This window comes from Akebia trifoliata, chromosome 1, assembly GCF_017979445.1.
Source record: "Akebia trifoliata isolate Shusen 1 chromosome 1, ASM1797944v1, whole genome shotgun sequence".
NCBI classification, from domain to species: Eukaryota; Viridiplantae; Streptophyta; class Magnoliopsida; order Ranunculales; family Lardizabalaceae; genus Akebia; species Akebia trifoliata.
Genome location: NC_141375.1, coordinates 2,881,594 through 2,899,571, shown reverse-complemented (window position 1 = coordinate 2,899,571; position 17,978 = coordinate 2,881,594). Strand labels below are relative to the sequence as shown.

Here is a 17,978-nt window from a genome sequence, read left to right as displayed (position 1 = left end):
AAAGAGAGTACGGATAATGATAAATTTTGAGATACCCATCTTTTCTAACTGATGAGATACCCCTTGAAATCAGAGCGAATTATAATTAATAACAGTTTTTATTCTAACATTAATCTGAGACGGGTATCAAGTCTACAAAAGCTTTACTTCAACAGATTTGCATCCCAAATCAAGAAAAAAGAAAAAAAAGAAAAAAAAAGAAAGTGTCCATAGCCACAATAACTCCCTTATCAAGGAAGTTAAAAAGGTTTAACATCTTTACAATAGCACCATTATTTTTATCATAGATGGTATTTTCATGCGGAAGCCGAGCGGGAGATGGTTACCTCGATTACAGGCTTCAACCCAGTGGATATGAGTTTGAAAGTGCAAACATCTCCAATCTTCAACTTGTTTCCATGTGCAAAATCACGCCAGCCACCTTTAATATAAGTTCCATTGTCCGATTTCTTGGTTGTCAAATTCACCTCCCATGATCTCCCTTTCGGGTCTTTAAGGGTTATTATGAGATCCTTTCCTCCAAGACCACTAGATGTCAAAAATATCTTCGGGACATACTGCACCCACACAATACCATCATTTCAGCACTAGGATATTATAGCCTTCTTGTATGTTATATGTAAGTTTGAAGTTAGTCAATAATGGGAGCAACTACGTGCAGATGACAAGTTGATCCTTGCAATCCAATCTTAAAAAAAAATATTTTTAAAATTCTTAACAATTGCACTCCATTCTCACTCTTTTTATTTTTTGTTGAAGAAAAGAGTCTCTTTCTCTCTCCCCACCCATTAAGGGAAGAAGTAAAAGGATGTATTGAGGATTGAAAGACTGTCAACTTCTTTTTTTCTTTGGGAGTGCATTCATATCATTGGAGTGCAAGAATGATCTTTAAGAGATGTGATGCAATCAATTCTAAGTGGTGTGCAAGTAGTTGATATCTTGAAAAAATTATTACTAAATGAGAGAAGGTGCCACTTAGCTAAGTGGCAAAGGCTTGAGGAAAGCTGATCCCATGACCTAGGTTCAAGCCCCGTTGGTCCCACTTTCACCTCCATTAACCACTAACACTACGTGAAGAAAGGGGTAAATTCGATAAGACTCTTTCAAACACCACTGGAAAAAGGGTTAAATTTGACAGATCTTAACATAAAATTTACCTATAAACTAAAAGAGAACTTTTTTTTTTTTTTTTTTTCTTTTTTAATTTCTTTACCCTTTCCCCTCCCCACCTATTTCTTCTCAGCAAACTACGGTGGAAGTACATGAATTTATTGAAAAAAGTGGACACTAGGTGAAAATTGGAAAATTAGATAGAAAAAATTGATGGGTCAAGGCCCATGGATTTTAGAAACTGAATTTTGATGGTCTAGGAATGTTGAAATTCTTGATGTTCCCAGATTTGACAGCTTAGAGTCGTCGAATTTTTCCCATCCTTCATTTATTTGACAGTTTCAACCCATTAGAAATAAAATTTGACGCCAGTTTGACCCCTTTGTCCGTCGAATTTGGGCTTTTTTCACACCGTGCGAGTGGGATCAATGAATGAGCACTTTGGCTACATTTTCAACAAATGATTACACAAATTTCAATAGTGATCAAACCACTTTTGTTAATATAAGAGACTATTAATGAAGAATAATGATAAACATACTCCCCCTACTCTCCTGACGTGGCATGTGCATAGAACCATAGATATTTTTCCTCAGAATACACAACATCCCACTCCCATGAATATGTGCAGTTGTGTATTCCGAGGAGAGGAAAAATCTATGGCTCTAAGCACATGCCACGTCAGGACAATAGAGGGGGAGTCAGAAAATCACTACTCATTAATGAAATATGATTTCTAGTATTTTGGGGTAGTAGCATAGCGTATTAGAACTGAATTGATATGAGTGTTAGCTAATTTTAGCCCTCCATCGCCTCTTATCGGGTCTGGACTTTTAGATCCAAGCCCAATCCAACACCTAGCCAGAGTTGCAACGGATTTAATCCAAACAGAAACTCTAGCTTATTGTATTGGGTCCTTTTTTTGTTTGCTTGCTTGCTAGGCAATAGGCATGCAAGGGTTAGTGTGAAGGTGAGTTCAACGAGTTTCGAACCTAGATTGATCAACCTCCATGCCTTACCAACTTAGCTAAGTTGGCACCTTCTTTGTATTGCATCCCAATCTGATCCCCATACCTCATAAGAATTGGATCCAATTCTTATTCGTTTCAGACTAAATCCGTTAATCCTTATCAGATCAAACCCTTGTTGGATATCAACATTTGAATCCAAACTTGCTAACAGTTGATTTGAGTCTCATTGAGTCATAAACTAACCAAAAAGAGAGTCTAAACGTCTGGAAATTAACATATAAAGAACTTAAACTTGTGTCCAGAAATAAAACTCACAATTATAGCGTCTCTCAAGTTATAATACTTGAGAGTGGTAGAAAACTGAGAATCATGTGAGGATGTGGAACTGCTGGATCCTTTATATCGCATAACCTCAGGAGTAGTAGTTGTTCCTACAAATCATATTACACAAATTACTACCAATGACATTATCATGATTGCATTCATGTCTATATTCAAGGGTTAAGGTCTCTACAAGCGAAGGGATTCATTTTCAAGAGAATATGAATTCTTATGGAAAAATTTTCATCCGAGAATTTAAATTCGTTATCTAATTGTAAGTAAAAAATTTCAAAAGGAGTGTTTTTATAGTCTTGGGGGTGGTCAAAGCTGCAAAAAATTAACATTTGAGGATTGGTGGAGAATCTTTTTCCCAAGGATAGATTGTGAAAATTTTCTCTCCTAGGTGAAAAATTGCTTTGAGTAAGAAAATGAATTCTAAGAAAAATGCGTAATCATGTGTCGGCTGAAAATCATATTTTTCCAACGGAAAATTGCTTACCTGCCACTTATTTTCCATGCATAATCATATAGGTCCCTAAATACTTCCAATATTAGGGAAAGACATAACGAACTTACCATCCAAATTCTTGATGATTTGTTTCTTGCCCACTTGTTCTTCTCCTCGCTCTTTTTTCCCCTTGTTCGTTTTGGAATCCAACGGTGGATATTCTTTTTCACATGCACTAGCATCAAACACCAGGACATTGAACACCATCCCACCTTCATGTCTAAATACAAGAAAATCCCCTACATGTAGATCATGATCATTGACGAAATCATTCCATCCCTCTTCAAATCGAAACTCATTCAACTTCACATGCCATGCTTTCTCATTACTTTTACTACTCTTCAAGATGGCTTCTCCTTCGCAGTTCTCTCCATCTAAGTACTTTAGAAATCCCTTGGGGATCGACTGCAATAAAACATAAGTTACTTCAACTTAGTCCATGGCTAATCGAGTCTGCACTAAAAGAACAAAATTCCAACAGTTAAAGCATGAAATCCAACTGTTGGGATAAGATATAGATCCCAAATATGCATTGTATATCATTTAGATAAATCTTAATCAATGGTTGGGATGTCGGGCTTTTCAAAAGTCATCTTTCATATGTCATCCTATTACAACCCTTAGAACAAATATTTTTCTTATTATAACGTGCATTAATAGTCATTATATATATATATATAGGGTCAGGTTCCGTAGACCCCCATTACGACTCACATTGTGACACACCATTTTGTCTTATATGGGCAAAAATGTTTGGAATGGGATGATTTTTTGTGAGGATGATCTCTATGGTGAGGAGATCATCCTTGCCAAAAATCAGCTCATTATGAAACTTCTAACCCCATGTTTACAAGTTGAAAAATTTTGACTGTCCAATTTTTGTAAATCAATTTTGATGGGGTTAGAAGTTTTGGAATGTGATGATTTTTTGCCAGGATGATCCCCTCATCACAGAGATCATCCTCACAAAAAATCAGCCCATTCTAAATATTTTTGCCCATATAAGACAAACTGTATGTCGCAATGTGAATCGTAATAGGCCACAAGGATTCTACATGTTGACATACATCATCTTCACCATGATGAGAGAAGGCCCAATACGTGTTTGTTGGTACCAATTTTCTACTATTACAATGAGAGAATGCAGTGTAGAAGTTTTTTGACACCAAAATTGGAGTGGTCAACTATTATTAAATATCTATGTATGATACACGTTCCCACACATAAGTATACATTTTATGATGATTAAAAAATGTCTAACTGTCAATGTATCTTTTGATAAAAATAACCCAATATTAAATTTTATTTTTATAAGTTCAAGCATTATCATCAAATCCTACATTAAACAATGAACCGAAGTACAAACAATCATAACGCCATATAAATTAACCACAAACCTGCAAAAAAGGGGTTAGTTTTGTTTTTAATTTATTTTATTTAAAAGATAAAAAATGCATTTAAAACGTAAAAGTCATTTTTAAAACATTAAAACGTATTTCTTCGAAAAAATAAAGTTTTTTTTTAATTATTTAATTGTTAGAGGTACCAAACTTGTTCTAAATGACACTTTTAAAAAAAATGAATTTTTTTTTTACTAGTTGAGCCCACAAGGATTACCAAATTGGAAATCCAATACAACAGACTTCTAGATTTCATGGAAAACCTCATATTCAAAAGAAGAAAAAGAAAATTAAAATATATATATATCAAGGCGTTGAAAATGTACAGCTACCGAACTCTCAAAACTCAAAATTAAAATTCAACGATGAAAAATAAAACAAAAATAATGTTTTATTTTTATTGTTTGTTTTCAAAGGTTTTCTTATATTTAATCCTCTACAAGCCAATGGCATCAGATCATGTTTTTAGATGCCAACATGTGAATCTTAGTAAGTTGGTCAGGCTAGACTGACTCATATCAAGAGATTTACGGGGTAGACCTCAGTGTTGCATTTTTTAAGAATTCGGATCTAGAAGGGTGTCTAGGTGACATCTTATAATAGGAGTTTAGAACACACTGAGCTCTAAATCAAGCTACTTTCTACATCGCATGCAACCCACACAATGTGGAAAAAGCACATGTTCGACGCCCCAAGGACGTTGAATTTCATGAAATAAAATAGACTAAGATGTCAAAATTTTCATTGTCAAATGATTTTTTTCGATGGGCCAAAACCGTCAAATTAATGGAGGATGGGAGAAATTCGGCGGCTCTAAGCCGTCGAATCCGGGGAACATAAAAATGTGATGGCCATTGACCGTTGAAATTCAGTTTCTAAAATTCATTGGCCTTGATCCATCAAATTTTACTATAGAATTTTTCAGTTTTCACGTAGTACCAATGAATTTAGTCTCCAATGAAAAAGTGACACGTAAACACCGTATCTTGCTATATATAGAAATGGCACACTGTTATGGGTCGTGATGTCATTTACATGATTAAATACTTATAATACCTTACTTTTTCAAATCAAATATCCATCATATCCTCTCCCCTCCTCTTAATATTTATCATTTACTTTACCATTGATCGAGAACATTTTTTTTTGTTATTATTTAAAAAATCTGGCTTTTGCATGAAATCTCAGTCCCTCTTACAAATAATATGACCTAAATACCCGTTTTTAAAGTATATAAAAAAAAAATTTCCTTCATTTGCTTCTAAAAAGTCGTTAGATATACCCAACTTTTGAAGTAGATTCTACCTGCATCAACCTTTATAAAATAAAAAATTCACTCATCTAATGAAAAATAGATAGAAAATTGATTTTTCCAAATACAACTTTTGAGCGTTTGATTGCGTATTTTCCTAATATGAATCAAGAATTAAAAATCCCCAAACATCATATAATCAGGATCAAATGGGTCAAAAACCAAGAAATTATGATCCCACAACCCCATATTCAGTTAGGTTTTAAAAAGAGACATTCTGTTGCCTCACCAACTTTTACTAAGAGCACTCAAATTCTTGTAATATCAAACAAGGATTTGATACATAACTTTGGTTGCTGTTAGTAGAATTGGTGTGGCAACAACATAAGCTCTCTTTTTAACATTATAATATTTTTATACTAATATTATCTTCAAAATTTCTTTACTTAATATCTTAAATTACAAACACAACCTTGTTAGACATGTGTGTTAGCACATCCCCTGCTAGTATACTATAGGGACAATGACTGTGAATGGCTCTTTATGGAGAATATGGATCAAATAGTCCCCTACTACATTTAAATACCACTTAATAAAATATTAACCTATTAATGATTTTTGAAGATTGTTTTAAGAAAAATATCTGAAATACTCTTTTAACAATTTTACAAAATGGTTTGGTTTAAAAATATACCGAGTCAAATTAAAAAAAACATAATCAATTTATTTGGTTATTTATATGTCTAAAATATAAATATTTTTATTTATTAAAAACTATTGGTAAATTCAATATAATTTCATTTGACTCATTTAAATCAACTTGCTAATTTTTGAGTTGAATCAATTCGATAAACATTCAAGTCGAGTTTTAAAATTATGTTTTAATTATTGAAAATTATTTATATATTTTAATAAATCCAACATACATAGATCAAATCAGTTTGATGATGATGATCATCTATGTGAGTTAAAGATTAAAAGTTTTAGGAAGAGAAAACAAGGATTTTTTTTTTCCATTGTTATACAAGATATGACCATAGTCAAGGGGCTAGTAATTAATTTTAAAACATAGGAGTACCATAAATATTCTCATATAAACACGTATATTTGAACCTAAAAAATGGTTAAAAGGGTAATTACGACATTTTCACTTCAAAAATCCTCTTTAGACTAATATTTGATAAAAAGATTAATAAAGAATCCATATTTTTTTATAAGGGATTTTGTGGTACATATTTTCAAAAAATAGGTCTTTGTTGTCATTATCCTTATACTAAATAGGTAAAATATTAAAATTGAGTCGTGAAAATATGACGGCCCCTTCTGACTAAACGCCCTCATCACAAACCGTGGATCATTTGCATCGGGATACGTAGAATCATAAATCTTTTTCTTGTGTATCCCAAGGAAAATGATCTACCATTCTGTGATGGGGGTGTAGGGGAGCGTCATATTATCACGATTCTTAAAATTAGGACCCCAAACTTTTTTGTATGAAAGGGGACAACAAATTCCCCACTTTTTGTTACTGTTTGAAGTATGAGAGAGATTCCTACAATGCTCTTTTGGTTAGAAGGAGATATAGGTTTTTGAGAAGTGATGTTTTGAGTTAATTTCAAAAGAGTAAAAGCTCTTCAACCCTTAATTTGTGAAATTTCTTTTTTAACCCCCGATCTTGTTGGCATAATAAATAATTTTCATTTGTATTGTTAATTAGAAGATGAAGTCTCCAAAAGAAAAGATAAACCGTCTAGTACAAAATTGATCGAAATATCACTATCTTTAAAAAAAGTAAAAAAAAAAAAAAAAAAGAGAAAATGAAGAAGAAGAAAACTAGCCCAAATAGTCGAGTTGAAAAGATCTAAAAACTGTTTTTTGGAAACAATCAATATAGAAAGAAAGAGGGTGAGATAGAGAGAGACTCACAAGTTGTAAAAGGGATCTAGGAAGTATTGACTTAAAGAAGTGAGAACCGACAAGTTGGAATCTTCTCGTGTTCGCCATCTCTATGGAAGAATGTGCTCCTCTCACCTTCAGGATTGGCTCTCTCTCTTTTTCACACTTAAATGAAAGGGGTCTTTTGGTCTTAAACCCTCAAAAAGGGTGGGGGCTCTCCATATTTTGCCTATAGATCATCGAGATTATCAATAGTGAGCAATAAGACCAGTTCTCATTCTAAAGTACTAGTAATGAGCCTATGATTTCATTCTAACGAACAAGTCAGAAAGTTATGAAATTTTATACATTTGTCTTTAATGGAATCTTTTTTCATAAATGTTGAGTTGTCTTCTACCACTTATGTCAGGTCATGATTGTGAACGCCTCAGTTTCTTATATTGGATACTATGCCAGTCGGGCATGGATCCTCTATAGTACATTTTCTCTAAAGTTTCCTGCAATGATATCTTGGTTGTTGAGATATGATCATTTTGAAATCAAAGGATAGATCAAATTTAAAAAAAAAAAATAAAATAAAGAAAAAAATTATTTTTTTAATAATGATCAATGCTATCGAAAATAGACAGTTATTGAACTCTCAAATTTAAGCCGTATAGATTTACCATCTAGTTGATGTGACAATATCTCAACCTTCCAAAATCAGTACGTGAAACCTCAGAAAAGAAGTACTACAGGAGATTCGCTCCCATGCCTACTAGGGGCGGAGCTAAGTAGGGGCAAGTGGGGTCTATGGCCTCACTAAAGTTTTACAAAAGAAGGGTAATTCAGGCATGCCCCCACATTGCGGTCAATATTATATATACCACCATGTGTTCAAAGTGATGACAAGCCCCCCATAAAATAGGTTTTGTCTAAAAACTAACAATGTGTTTGGATAGAGTACCTTGACAACTTTTACTCCTGTGGGGAATTAGCAAACGTTTGGATTGAGCACCTTGACGTTTTTGCTCTTGCACACAATGAGAGATTTTTACTTTTTGCTGAGAAGTTCAAAAAACCTACTCTTGTGCAGAGAGGTGTATCCACACAGGCCTAACATGAATTAAGCCAAATGCTCTTGTTGCTAGCCTCTACAGAGCCAACAAAACTCTTTTGAGTCATACTAGCTTGATTTACTTAGTAACATTTCAAATCTTACCAAGAGACATTGGGCCCACATGGATTATCACTTCGGCAATAAACACCAAAGCCTCCTAGATTTTATGGAAAACTTAGATACCCAAAAAGAAACCATTTTTGAGCTTGATACAAGGTGTTGAACATGAACGACAAACGAATTGCCAAATTTTAAATAAAAATTCAATGTTCAAAAACGATTTTTTATTTAAAATGTTTTCCTTTCGAAGTTCTTTAAATTCCATCCCTTACATCCTTACGGCATTGGATAATGTTTTTGGATGTCACACGTTGATGCGGTCAAGAACCTTTCCTGACAAACTTAGTAAGGAAATTGTTTTTCAACTCATAGCTCCAATGGTTTGACACATTGCAAAGCAACTTTAAGATCATGGGTTCAAGTCCAGCTTATCCATTGAAAAAAGAAAGTGTTTTTCGACTCTTTTCTACTAGAAAATATGCTACAAAGATTTTAATCAAAATACCTTGATTTTTCTAAAAAAAAAACCCTTGGATGTACCAGGATAGAAGTATTGAGGGTTTTCACGTGTAAAGTATCTTGTGTTCTAAAAATAATAATAATAAATATTTACCACAAAAATGAAAAACTGTTATATGGAACGTATATTGTTCCTGTAATTTTGCTCATGAATTGGTATTTTCATATAGGAAATTTTCAAGCCAACTCAGGAAATTTCCTAGTTGCCTTGCCCGAATTTTTGAGTTGACTTATAGAACCGACTCAAACAATTTAGGACCAGTATTTTTAAGTACTATCCAACATTAATTAGAACTTGTTATTATGAGATACTTATCTTATTTTGTTTAGATATCTACCGCTTCCTGATTGTTAAGATGCTCCGAAGTCCATCGATGCAAATCTAAGAAATTGATCGTGTGACTGAAGAGAATGCACAAAAATGAATGGTTCAGAAATCAATATTGGTCTACTAGCATCTGCTGAAAAAAATCCTGGCTTCGTCCTAGACTCCAGTATGACCCAATCCTAACCTTTCATATAACCATTCCAACGTTGAAGATTTGGGTTATAGGGAAGAGGCTTCCACCGATCAAGATGATTGATATTGGAGAGACGAGCATGGATTTCCCTTAAGGTGAGATTTGTCCGAAAGTTGTTTGATTTGTAGCGTCACCTCATAGGATTTGACGATCTACTCATTTGTACCAATAATGTTAAAAGAAGGGTACCCTCTTGATGGCATGCTCTCCATTGAGAAAGAATTAATTATTATCTTATTCCTCAATGTTCTCCTCACTCTCCTAAGTTCGAACTTATCAGATCCTTGTTTATGGTTCCCAAACACTACTATGAAGGAAGGGGATGACTATATGGGTCTTTTCTATAGGCTTATTTCGGGGCATTCTTTTAAAATATCACGCAAGTTTTAAGATCTTCTTTGTTGCATTTTATATATGATTCTTAGGAATGCATATCTCTAGGATAATTAGATAATTGTCCCTAAGTGTAGAATTATACTAACAAAGGTAATATGGCCAAATAAGGATCTGGATGGCAATAAAAACTGCCAATTGTCTCACTATGATTGATAATTAGCATGAATTTAAAGGATAGTAGAAGATAAAGATATAATGTAATCTACAATACTATGGTACATGAAATGCACTGCAATACTTATCTTTCGAGATCCCAACCAATAACAATTAGATAAATATTACCTTATTCATGTCAATTTGGATGATAAATATATTATGGTCTATTTGATTGTTTGGAATTTTAATTTTTGGGGATTTCAAAATCAATAGGAAAATGAATAGCGTGAGGAAAAAATAAAAATGAATTTGAATAATAATGAATGCACATGGTTTTGGTACGTGGTTGTGTACGCGGTTGACATGGCAAGGGCATAGAACGCACATCTTTTTCCTATGTATTTGGATTAAAAAGCTCTATGGTTTGTTCCCTTGCCATGTCAGCCGCGTACCCAACTGCATATCAAAATCGCACGTGCATTCATCATGAATCAATGAATTTTACTGTTTAATTGCATTTAGGGAAAAAAAAAAATCAGAAGAAAGAGAAAAAGAGAGGGAGATTGAGATTTTTAGGTTTACATTGATGAAAAAAAGAAAATTCAGCCTTGATTGGGTTTTTTAGATTCATGATGGTGAAGAATCATTTTTCATGAATAAAAAAACAAACAAATGAAAATGTGATTTTCCGTGCAAAATGGAAATCCCAATTCCCACCCGTTGTCCATGGGCAATCAAACTGAACCTTAAGGCTTTTTTTAGTGACCATTGAATGGTTGAGATGAGATGAGAAATACAATTTTTCTAGGGATTAGTTTTACAAGAAATCCCAAAGGAAAATCTTCCCTTCTCACTCCCACCAAAATTGGACACTGGATGCTAAAAAGTAATGGGGGCGGTTCAAGGGACATGTATAAACATATGTAAAAACATATGTAAAAACAATGATTTTTCAAAATATGGGTTAGAGGTTTTGGATAGAACTGATTTTTTGCGAGGATGGTCACTATGATGAGAAGATCATCCTCACAAAAAATTATCTCAATCTGAAACTTTTAAATCCATCAAAAGTGATATACAAATTATTGATAAAAATTGATAAAAAATTGACGGTTCACATTCTAAATCACTTTTAATAGGGTTAAAAGTTTTAGATGGGACTGATTTTTTTTTCCGGATGATCTTCCCATCATGAAGATCATCCTTATAAAAAATCAACTCAATTCAAAATTTCTAACCTATATTTTAAAAATTTATTAATGTTACATTGTTTTTACATATGTCCCTTGATCTGACCTAAAATAATATAATAAGTAGAAAACAAAATAGAATAATGTTGAAGTGACGTCAAGATTGTACCTGAAGATTGAATTCTTCTTAATTTTTTTGACACATTGTTTCTTCTGTCTCTCGGTGGTTATAATTAGAATGAAAGGAGGTGAAAAGCCACCTATTTGTCATTCAAGAAAACTTAATCCCAAATTCCAATGACCTCTCTCTCTCTTTCTTAAATAACACTAAACATAGGCCATTACTTAAAGTCATCTCCCAAGTCCCAGCACCTTCCTTTTTTATCGTTAAGGGACATTTTGCCGCGTTTGCCGTCAAGGCCATTTGAATTCACAAATTCTCTTGAGATGTTCTGTACCCCGACACAACACCAGTTCTGTACCCCCACACAACACCATCATTTCACCGGAGAAGATACTAATGCCCTCCATAGTCACAAATTCAGAGTACAGGTTTAAAATGATAGGAGAAAACTTCAGAAAAAAACGTAAAAAATAAAAAAAAATAAATGATGAAAATTAAAAATTTATTAAAAATTATAAAAATGTATATATCTAATGAAAATTTATAAAATCAAGATATTATCATCAAATCCGATATTTTTACATTTATGAATCATCAAATTCTATTATGTATTAAATCCCACATTACAAAAAAGTTTCTTTTTCTCATTTTTTTTTTTTGTTTTGAAATTTTTTTTAAGAGAATAAAATGACGTTTTTTTGTTACATATGAAAAAGATGCACTTTTTAATCGTCAAAAATACAAGACACGTTTTTAAACGCATTTTTTTGTTGGTGTTGTTACTTTGTGCCCTCTAATACTCAATATAAAACTAAGTACTCCGTTAAGTACTATTTTTTTGGTGCACACTTCTTGGCCTCGCATTTGTGAAAACATGCCCCAATCTATAAGATGTTACTAAGATAAAATAGATCCCTTTTTCTATCCTTAGGATGCGTTTTGAGAACATGTGGGAGGCAATGAGTGTGACTCTTTTTTTTGCAAGGCAATCGGTATTAAAAAGATGGGTAGTTAGAAACACCCCTAGTAAAATTGGTGATATTAGGTTTATCTCATTGTAAAATGCAAGATTAGGTTTACCACCCTTGACTGTAAGTTAAGTTGCCTTTTCTTGATGATTTCATTTAACAATGAAATTTTTAACTTTTTCAAATTTTGATTTAGTAATTTAAGTATTGAAAGAGCAGTTTGAAGAAAAAATTCAAAATTTCACTCTTAAATCATCGACAAAATGCAACATTGAGTTACAGTAAAAAAGATTAAGCCTAATCTTGCATTTTGCAAGAGATAAACCTAATATCACCAATTTTATAAGGGGGGGACTGTTTCTAAAATAAATCATAAAATGAGGGTTACCCCCAAGATTATACAAATCGAGTCGAAGGGAGATTCAGTTGATCATCAATAGCAATCCTTCCACTCCTTACCGTAGTTTTAAAAATTGTCCAGAGGCTCAAATAACTCCCTTGTGGGATTTTATAATGTGGATCCTCATTTGCGTTCTCAAATGGCATGACTTGTCCTATATTTTGAAATTAACAACCATCTCATGAGTAAAACTTGGTGTACTCATGTTAATGCTCTACTCATCCATGTGTGCAGTAATTTATTATTGTTGGAAAGAGAAAAATCAAATAATATTTGTTGAAATTAAAACTCCGAAAGAAATGTATTGCAACAGGTAGAAGAGATGTTTAAGAATCGGTATGATGGAGTAACTATTGAAGACGCCTCTACTCAAGTTAATGTTCAGATTTTGAATAACTGGAAATGCTGTTTTTCAGTGGTAAATCTGATCATTAAATATTTAATTTGGGTTAAGCCAGAAGAGAATGTGGTGAAGATAAACACAGATGGCGCTAGATCAATGCAGAGTGCTGGATATGGCTTCATTGGTAGAAATAAGGATGGAGAGATATTATTTGTAGGCTGGAGCAATATGCAGGTAAAGGACATTATTCAGATTGAGATTCAAGCAATATCGGAAGCAATGAAATATGCAAGAATGAAGGATTTCACACGAATTTTGATTTCTTTAAATTCAATATACTCAATCAAATGTATAAAAAAAGGAAATTGAGCCATCATGGAAGGATGAGGAATTGTTGCTGAAAATTACAGAGCAAATCCAATGATTTGAGGAATGCTCTTTTGAATTTCGGTGGAGAGAAACAAACAGGGCAACTAATTTTCTAGCAAAATTGGGGTCCTTCTCGGATGATTTTTTATGTTGTTAAAGATGCGACCATGGTTCCTCAAGATCTCATGAGAATTGTAGAGGAAGATTTATCATGTATTTACACTCGATAGTAGTGTACATTTTTTTTTTTTTTGGGGGGGGGGGGGGGGGGGGGGGAACTTATCAATAATAAAAAAAAAAAAGACTTGGTCGAGTCAATTGGATTTTTGTATATTTTAATAAAATAATTAATATTTGGGTGATTTAGATATGCCCCCATCTTCTGGTCAATGTTAGAAATACTCCCTATGTTTTAAAATTGATGACATATCCTCCTTGACTTAGGGCTTTCATGAGAGACTAATTCAAATGACATAAAACCCTCATCTACACTATCTTATCCTTCTTTCCCAAAACCAGTCATTGTAAAGTAAAATTTTCAGCCTTGAGATTCTGTCTTCAACATTCATCTTAAGAATGAGATAGGATTTTCAAATGGCAAAATGGATTTTTGGGTCGGAAATTAAGGGTTTTTACAAGACATTGAAATAATGGGTTTAACCTAAATATTCTCATCTTCCACATGTTGATTTTATCCTAAAAACAAGTCATCTTCAAACTTAGGGTAAGGTACATTTTCGTTCAATTTCAGCCTTGAGATTCTATCGAATTTAATATTCAAATCTCAAAAACAATGTAGGATTTTCAGAGAAATACAAAATGAAGCTTTGGATAGAAAAAACAAAGGTTTTAGAAAACATCGAAGGTAAATGGGTTTAAGATGAGTTTGAATAGGTTAAAAATAGTTTACCTTAAGATTAGCTACTTGAAGATGAAATATTTTTAGGGTCAAATCTTCAAACTTGAGAATGCATCTACTTCAAATTAAAACCTCAAGAATGAGGGAGGATTTTCAGATGAAGGAAGGGTTTTTAGTAGAAAAATTGAAGGTTCTCTATAACATTGAAGATGACAAATTTTCTAAGGGAAAAAATCAAGGGGATTTACCTAGTAGTTGGAGAAATTGGAGAGGGGGGGCATTTTGGTCAGTTTATATTAGTCACTTTTGATAAAACTTGTCAAGGGGGCATGTCTTCAGTTTAAAAACATATGGGGTATCTCTAAATATTGACAAAAAAAGTAAGGGGTGTGTCCATGGTTTAAGATTGGGATGTATTGTCCGATTCATGATCATCTCGGTGTTGCCCATCAATGAGACGGACGAACAAGTCAATGTATGGGACAAGATTTACCCACATTCATTTTTCTCATTGTTGAATGAGACGTCTTAAACGTATTGGAAAACTTATCCAAGACGATTCAATCTCGTTCATTGATGAGACTAGTTTTAAAACCATGGGCATGTCTAAACCGTCCTTAGTTTTTAATTTTATAAAAAAAATTACAATTACTCGAAAATATAATTAACAACATCATTTTGCATAACCTCTGGATGTGTGGGTGCGGAACAGCCGGACTCTTCACCTTGCATAACCTCAGGAGTATTATTAATTGAACTTATAAGTCACATTAATTGCACAAATCACCCTTATCAACATTATTTTCATTCAACATTATTTTCATTCATGCCTATGATCAAGACTTAGGGTCTGTAAGAGAGAGAATGATTTCCTTTGGAAAAATGAATTGTGTGAAAAAATAAATCCCTCTATTTTAGTACACCTAGAAAAATGCCAAAGGGTCTTGTTAACATGTGTCCTGGGTGAAATAAATAGTTAAATACACTTTGGAAATTTGATTTTGTACCGAAAATGCCCTTAAAATTTTTTCTTTTTACGAAAATACCTTTGTGTTTCTATTTCCAAAGTGCATTTATTGCAAAAATTTGAAATTACCCCCATAAGTACTGATATGGTTATAAAATCCCAGTGGTGTGATGAATGGATTTTGATGTGATTATATAACAAAATCACTTATGATTTTTTATTATATATATATATATATATAGGGTCCCGTTTAGCACCATACACTTTACCCTACGGTTTACCATATGTGTTTTGTCTTACATGGGTTCGAAGTTTTGGAATAGGCTGATTTTTAGTGAGGATGATCTCTATGGTGAGAAGATCATTCTCACCAAAAATCAGCTCATTCCAAAACTTCTAACTCCATCAAAAATGATTTACAAAAAATGGATAGTCCACAATTTTTCAACTTGTAAACATGGAGCTAGAAATTTCGGAATGGGCTGATTTTTAGTGAGGATGATCTTCTAACCGTAGAAATCATCCTCACCAAAAATTAGCTCATTTCAAAACTTCTAACCCATGCAGGATAAAACACATAGGGTAAAGTGTAGGGTAAAGCGTAGGGTGCCGAACATTTCTCATACATATATATTTATGGTATGGTGATATCACAGCCCTGAAATAATGTTAAGTGGTTAGAAAATCATTTTGTCTTGCTAGGAAAAAGAATTCAAGGGAAAGTGCGTAGTCACAGGCCAGAAAATCACATTTTTCAACAGAAATCATTGTCCCGCTCATTTCCCTTTGAAGGACTTTGAATATTAGGGAAATACATAGAGAATTTACCCCCTAATTTCTTCTTCACGTGTTTCTTGCTTACTTGTTCTTCTTTTACTTCCATCTGATCCTTCGCTTCGAAATACAGCGGTGGATATTCTCTCTCACAGGCAGTAGCATCAAACGCAAGGATATTGAACACCATTCCACCTTCATGTCTAAATACAAGTAAATCCCCTACATGTAGATCATGATCTCTGAAAAAATCATTCCATCCCTCTTGAAATCGAAACCTCTACTACTCTTCAAGATTTGCTTCTTCTTCGCAATTCTCTACATCTAAGTACTTGAGGAATCCATGGACTGCAAGAAAACATATTTATTTTTTACTTGGTTTGTTCTCAAATCCATATAGACTTAATTTTTTTTTCTTTAGAATATCTATGATCTCAACAGTCGGATTGAACGAGTCTCAATTGTGGGTTGAGGGTAGAGTTTTCCAATGTTCATATTCTCCCGTAAAGTTGAAGCAACTCCCTCAAATCTTAGTTTTTTCAACTTAATTGGTTATAAATTTTCTATCACAACCATGGTTTTAAAACTCGTTTTGATGTCTTGTCCTTGAACAAGATCGAGTTGTCTCAGACAAGATATTCAATTTATTTGACTCGTCTCAAACGAGATTAAAAAAAGAAACAACTTTAGAATTAGAATAAACCATGACTTTGAGACGACTTGACAGCTTGTCTCATTGGTGGACGATACCAAGACAACTCGGATGAATCATCTCAATCTCGGACGAGATTTAAAATCATGATCACAACTATTACTTTTACATGATAGAAGAACTATCTCTTATTTGCAATCTTATAAATTATAATGACAATAATAAAAGTATTTAATAGTATTGACCAAGGTTTTGAAAATTAGCGGATACCGAACTCCCAAAATTTAGATTAAGAGTTTTGCTTAGGTGTGCCCTTTGGCACGTTAAAGAGCAATAAATACACCTTGGGATTAAAAACATGAGGGTGTTTTGATAATAAAATATTATTTAAGGGTATTTTCAGTACACAATCCAATTTCCAAAGTGATTTTATTGCACTTTTAACATATGCCCTTAGGGTTCAAGTTAACCAAAGTCTAAAATTAAAATAGAACAATGTTAAATAATTCTAATCTTTTTTTAAAGTTCATAGAATTTTGTCTCTACATCATTGTGGCATGGGATCGTGTTTTTTTTTAAAAAATATGCCACAAGCTGGGCTCAATGACGTTTAGTAAGATTTGAAATCTTAAGAAATTAACTTGGCTAGCCTTACTCTTTTAAAATAGAACAAATCAAAGAGTAAGTCTAATCTTACTAGAATCTATTTGGGGTAATTGAGCTGACTTGTGGCATTCAAAACAGGGTCCGATGTCAGAAGAATGTACAAGACATAATTTCAAGAACTTTGAATGAAAAACTTAAAAAATAAAAGTAATTTCTTATTGTTAAATTTTAATTTTAATTTAGGAGTTTGGTGGAATTAACTAGTAACCATCTATTTTCAAAACCTTGGATCAGACCTAAAAAAAAAATAGTTGTGATCTAGAACGGTGTCACGTTGCTATAAAAACATTAGCTGCCTATGTGGCACATTTTTAAAAACAATGTATTGCATATTTCCTCTTCAAAGAATCATGAAATTGATGAAGGGTATTAGAGAATCATATGCATTGTATCAAGCTACATGAGATACACTGTATCATTCTAATGTATCTCATTATAAATGGAAGGTGGTGATAGAGGATAATATATTTTGAATATGTCAATTAGGATATTCTAGAATATTATATTAGAGTTCTCA

General features: G+C 33.0%; 1 protein-coding gene across 1 annotated transcript; it reads right to left on the bottom strand.

Annotated features, from left to right (window-relative positions):
* Positions 1-296: 296 nt before the first annotated feature.
* LOC147410380 (B3 domain-containing protein REM9-like) lies at positions 297-16,333 on the bottom strand. Its single transcript, XM_086431835.1, has 4 exons — positions 16,232-16,333; positions 2,979-3,315; positions 2,397-2,512; positions 297-557 (listed from the first exon to the last, which is right to left on the bottom strand). Exons 1-4 carry the CDS (start codon positions 16,331-16,333, stop codon positions 297-299), a joined length of 816 nt encoding a protein of 271 aa, XP_086287961.1.
* Positions 16,334-17,978: the final 1,645 nt, after the last annotated feature.